The following is a 5,831-nucleotide window of genomic DNA, read 5'->3' on the forward strand; positions in this document are numbered from 1 at the left end:
GAGGAAGACCCCCAACGAGATGGATCAGCCAGGTGACATCATTGATGGACTCAAGTGTGGCAGCAGTAGTGAGGTTGGCCCAGGATCGGACATTATTTCGTTCTGCTGTGCATGGGGTCACTGTGAGTCGGTTCCGACTTGATGGCACCTGACAACAACAACAGAATCTACCTAGACATACCTCGGAAGAAAGGCCTTGTGATCTGCTTCTGAAAGGCCACAGCCATTTAAAACCCTATGAAGTGTTCTTCTCTGACACACATGGGGTTACCATGAGTGGAGGGGGAATGCAATGGTAATTGTTATTTGTTTTTGTTTTGGTATTTATTGATACACACTGCAATTCTCCACTACTCGTCTGTTAGTTAGTTGTGCTGTGGTGGCTTGTGTATTGCTGTGAAGCTGGAATCTATGCTACTGGCATGTCAAATACCAGCAGGGTCACTCATGGTGGACAGGTCTTAGCTGAGATTCCAGACTAGAATGGCCTAGGAAGAAGAAGAGGCAGAATACTTCTGAATGTCTGGTCATTGAAAACCTTATGAATAGCAGTGAAACACCGTCTGATAGCACTAGAGTATTAAATACTGAAGCAGTGTGGATAACACCAAAATATTGTCAGATATAGTGCCAGAAAAAGAGACCCTAAGGTTGAAAGGCATTCAAAATGCAATTGAGGAAGAGGTGCCTCCTCACTCAAAGTAGAGTTGACCTTGATAATGTGAATGGAGTAAAGCTTTCTGGACCTTCATTTGATGATGGGACACAAGTCAAAATGAGGAAAAACAGCTGAAAGCATCTGTTAATAATTGGAATGTGAAATGCATGAAGCATGAATCTAAGAAAATTAGAAGTTGTCAAAAATGAAATGGAACACTTAAAGATCAATATCCTAGGTATTCATGAGCTGAAATGGACTGTCTTGGCCATTTCAAATCTGATAATCATATGGTTTACTATGCTGGTAATGGCATATCGAAGACGAATGGTGTCACATTCATCATCATCAAAAAAAAAACAAAAAACATCAAGATCATTTTGAAGTATAATGCTGTCTGTAATAGGATTATACCCATATGCCTACAAGGAAGACCAGTTAATACCACTAATATTCAAATTTATGCACCAATCATTAAAGCCAGTGATGAGAAATTTGGAGAGTTCTACCAACTTCTTTGAAATTGGTCAATCTGAAATTGATCAATCTGAAATTGATCAAACATGCAATCAAGATGTATTGATAATTACTGATGATTGTAATGCAAAGGTTAGAAACTTGAGGAAGGATCCGTGTTTGAAAAATATGGCCTTGGTGATACAAATGACCCTGGAGATCACCTGGTAAGAACTTTGCAAGACCAATGACTTTTTCATTGCAAATACCTTTTTAAAATAACATATAAGATGACTATACATACACATGGACCTCACCAGATAGAATACACAGAAACCAAACTGACTACAGCTGTGGAAAAGGTGGTGGAAAAGCTCCATATCATCAGCCAAAACTAGGCCAGGGGCAGAATGTAGAATAAATGGTTAGTTGCTCATATGCACGTTTAGGATGAAGCTGGAGAAAACACAAGACCACGAGAGCTACACACAAGACCATGAGAGCCAAAATATGTCTTTGAACATATCCCACCTGAATTTAAAGATCATCTCAAGAATAGTTTGATGCATTAGAAACTAATTACTGAAGACTAGAAGAGTTGTGGGATGACATCAAGAACATGATATAGGAAGAAAGCAAAGGTAATTAGGAATATAAGAAAGAAGGAAAAGACCAAAATGGATATCAGAAAAGACTCTGAAACTTGCTTTCCAGCGTAGAGCTATTAAAGCAAATGGAAGATATGAGGAAGTAAAAGAAGATCTCAAAGGGCAGCTCAAGAAGACAAAAAAAAAAAAAAAAATGCTATTCAGCCAACTAGAAGAACCAAGATTTGTAAAAAGATCTTCTGACAATGTCTTTGCCAATGCCAAAATGTTTGTACTATATCCCTGAGAGACTGACATTCAAACTCAGTTTGAAGAAGAATGAAGTTATTAATTATATCAGTGTGGTCCAATAGAACTTCATATGATGGTGGAAATGTTCTGTATCTGCATGTCCTATAGTTGCATGCCCCCATGGATTATGGAAATTACAACTAAGGAATTGTAGGTTTAATCGTATCCTATTTTTATTTTAATAGCCCCAAGTGGCTAGTGGCTCTTGTATCAATCTATATTGTTCTAGGTTCTTCTCTGATCTTTTCATTTTAATCTGGCCCCATTTCTCTGACATTTCATTGAGACTTCATTAATGTGTGAAGTTAATGAATTCACTGTGCAGTTCACAGGAAATGGCCTAAAAGAGACAACCAATCAAATAATGCCACAAAAATTCAAGATGGCTGACCCAGTCATCAAACCAGGCATGCACCCACTAGAAGAAACTGAATTGTAATCCTCATCCAAGAGCTATTTGAGTCAAATACTCCCTATGGCCTGAGGATGGTTCTAGGTTTCTCTTACCACCACATTCCAGAACTGGCTTCAACTTCCCTGGCTCAGAGCTCTGAAAGAATGAGAGATAAGAGGCCAAGGAAAAGTTACGTGTTTTTCCTTGAAGTATAAAGTTTCAGTGTCAGATTGTTTTTGTTTTTAAGTGCTGTTGAGAAGGTTCCAACTCATATTGACCCTGTCTAAGGTTTCTGAGACTTAATAAACAATCTTTGCAGGAGCAGAAAGCCATATCTTTCTCTCATGGAGCGGCTAGTGGGCTTGAACTTCTGACCCTGTAGTTCACAGTCCTGTACTTATCATACCATCCCATGCGCTCCCTTAAATGCCAAGTAATAATTGTTGTTGTTAAGTGCCATCGAGTCTATTCCGACCTGTAGTGACCCTGACAGGGTTTCCGAGGAGCAGCTGGTGAGCATGAACCACCGACCTTGCAGTTCAAATGGCTTTGCAGTCTGGCACATTAACCCACAGCACCACACCGGGACTCTGCCAAGGAATAATAACTATGAGGCATCTGAGAATTTAGTTATACTTCACAAGACTCTTCACATCATATGAACAAAACAAAGGTAACAAGCAATCATTTTTTAAAAAACTGAAGAGAGAGTGCAAGAAAAAGGATTTTTTTGTTCAGATGAAGACAAAAGAATTTGCATATTTACCTGTTCAGCAAGATTTTTGTTTTTTTCTCCCTGTGTTGCCAGCTCTGGGTTTACATAACCATTTTTCACTTTCTCAATAGAACCGTGCTGACACATTTTGACCGAGGACAGCAGAGGGTTGTTAGGGGCTAGCTGTCTGGAAAGATCCTTGGCAGTGCCTTGGAGTGGAGCTTCCGGAATACTGCAGAGGTGAATGCTAACACACAGGGTGAGTACCAAGACGGAGAAGAAGAACATGACCTGGAACTCCGTGCCCAGCACTCTTCCCAGTTCCAGGTGGGCCCAGTCTATGGCACCCAAAACATAGCCCAGGGCCCCTCCCAAACCTGCAAAACAAAAAAGAGTTGGGTTAGCCTTTGTAGCACACTGTCTTCCTTTTTCACTGTGACGTGGCTCACTCCTTCTGTGGGAAAGTCCACTGAGGACAGTAGAGGCACTCTGGTTGTGTTGGAAGAAGGATAGTGGGAAGCTAAAAGATCCGGAGCTGGGCAGCTTAGGTTCAAGTCCTGCTCTAGCATGAGCTTGCTGTGGTCTTAGGACTCCTAGTGTATAAAATGGGGTGATAATCTACTAATAGGCTCTTGATTTGAAAATGGAAAATGATCAGAATAGTACAAGACACAAGGTGGTGGTAGTAGTGGTTATGCACCATGGAGTCGATTCCGACTCATAGCAAACCTGTACAGGCTGTAAATCTTTACGGGAGCAGAAAGCTTCATCTTTTTCCTGCGGAACAGCTGGTGGTTTCAAACTGCTGACCCTGAGGTTAACAGCCCAATTTGTAACCACTACGTTACCAGATCTCCTTATAAGACACACAGTGAAGAATAAAACATATGTGTGTGTGTGTTTTGCCATTGAGTCAATTCAGACTCGTGGCAGCCCCATGTGTTACAGAGTAGAGTTGTCCCATAGGGTTTTCTTGTGCATAATCTTTTTGGAATCAAGTTTCCAGGACATTCCTGGGTGGGCTCAAACTGCCAACCTTTAGGTTAATGTTGTTGTTCAATGCTGTTGAGTTGAGTCGGTTCTAACTTAGAGTGACTATACTTACAACAGAATGAGACACTGCCTGGTCCTACACCATTCTCACAATTGTTGTTAGGTTTGAGCCCATTGTTGCTGCCCCTCTGGTAATCCATCTTGTGGAGGGGCTTCCTTTTTGTTGTTGACCCTCCACTTTACCAAACATAATGTCCTTCTCTAAGGACTGGTTCCTCCTGATAATATGTCTGAAGTATGAGAGATGAGGTCTCACCATCTTGGCTTCTAAGGAGCATTCTTCCAGCATAGATTTGTCTGTTTTTCTGGCAGTCATATGCTTTAATATTTTTCTCCAGCACCATAATTCAAATGCATACATTCTTCTCTAATCATTCTTATTCATTGTCTAACTTTCACATACATGTGAGGTGATTTTTACATTAGTAGTTAAGGGCATTAGGTAAATCTGCTGCACAAGATTTCTTTAAAGTGTTCAAAGGCAAAGATAACAGTTTGAGGTGCACATGACCCAAGTCACGGTATGTTCAATAGCCTCATATGCATGTGAACATTGACAGTAAAGAAGGAAGACCATAGAAGATTTGATGCGCTTGAATTACGGTGTTGGAGAAGAACACTGAAAGTACCCCAGGCTGCCATAAGACCTACTAAATCAGGATTGGAAGAAGTATAGCTAGAATGCTTTTTGGAAGCCAGGATGGCCAGACTTCGTCTCATACTTCAGCAGGGACTACTCCCTGGAGAAGGACATCATGCTTGGTAAAGTGGAGGGTCAACTGTTGTACATAGGGTCACTATGAGTCAGAACTGACTCAATGACACCTAAACAACAACAGTAGAGGACAAACATTTGTAACCCAGAGACCTAAGGCACACAGCAAATACTTAGCAAATGTTGCAAGCAGATGTATTATGGTATTTCTGAATTGCGTCCTCTATCACGTTGACCTGAAAGAGTCCAAAAGAAAAGGCATTTCTGGCAGCAATAAGATACAATGATTTGTATTCTTGCTTGTCTGTTAAGAACCTTCCCAGGGAAATGCAAGCTCAAAAAGATCTAACAGTCTTGGGATCTGTCTTCTTTCCTCTATTAGAAGCTCAAGGTGTTGGTTCCCTGCTTATAGCCACAGAAAAAAAAAAATAAGAACAACAGTTTAAGCATAAAGTGTGTTAAAATTCTACTGTCATCTCGTAAGACCCTTACCTGTGTGACTTTAGGTGCACCAGGAAGGGTTCCTCAAGATCAAGCTCCCGGCAAAGTCTACTTTCTGAAATCCCACTCTGAGTGAGTCACTACTTGGGAGTCTACTCTGAAGTGCAAGGCCTCCTGTCCTCCTGGTATGGGCATTACTCTGTGAACGTGCCCCACAGATATTCCTCCTGCTGGCAGATGTAGGTGACTTCCGAGAACACCAGGCAGAAATTGGGGTGGGAGCATCTAGGGAAGTCAGGAGCTAGAGGTCAAACACAGCCTCTTCCTACCCCACAGGCTTATGTAGGGCTGGTCCTCCATCAGAGCCATTAAACTCCGCCTCCCATCATACATTCCAAACCAACAAAGCGAACCTACCTGCAATCAAGTTAATTCTGACTTATAGCAACCCTAATGTAGGGTTTCCATGGCTTCTTACTGGAGCAGAAAGCCTCGTCTTT

General features: G+C 41.4%; 1 protein-coding gene across 1 annotated transcript in view; it reads right to left on the reverse strand.

Moving 5' to 3' along the window:
- SLC45A2 (solute carrier family 45, member 2) overlaps window positions 1–5,831 on the reverse strand; it is a 32,290-nt gene that overhangs the window by 24,548 nt on the left and 1,911 nt on the right. The window contains exon 2 of the mRNA XM_006875390.1: window positions 3,174–3,499. Within this exon, the coding sequence (XP_006875452.1) occupies window positions 3,174–3,499 (326 nt within the window). The remainder of the gene's footprint in view (window positions 1–3,173; window positions 3,500–5,831) is intronic.

The sequence above is a fragment of the Chrysochloris asiatica genome, unplaced genomic scaffold (genome assembly GCF_000296735.1).
Source record: "Chrysochloris asiatica unplaced genomic scaffold, ChrAsi1.0 scaffold00324, whole genome shotgun sequence".
NCBI classification, from domain to species: Eukaryota; Metazoa; Chordata; class Mammalia; order Afrosoricida; family Chrysochloridae; genus Chrysochloris; species Chrysochloris asiatica.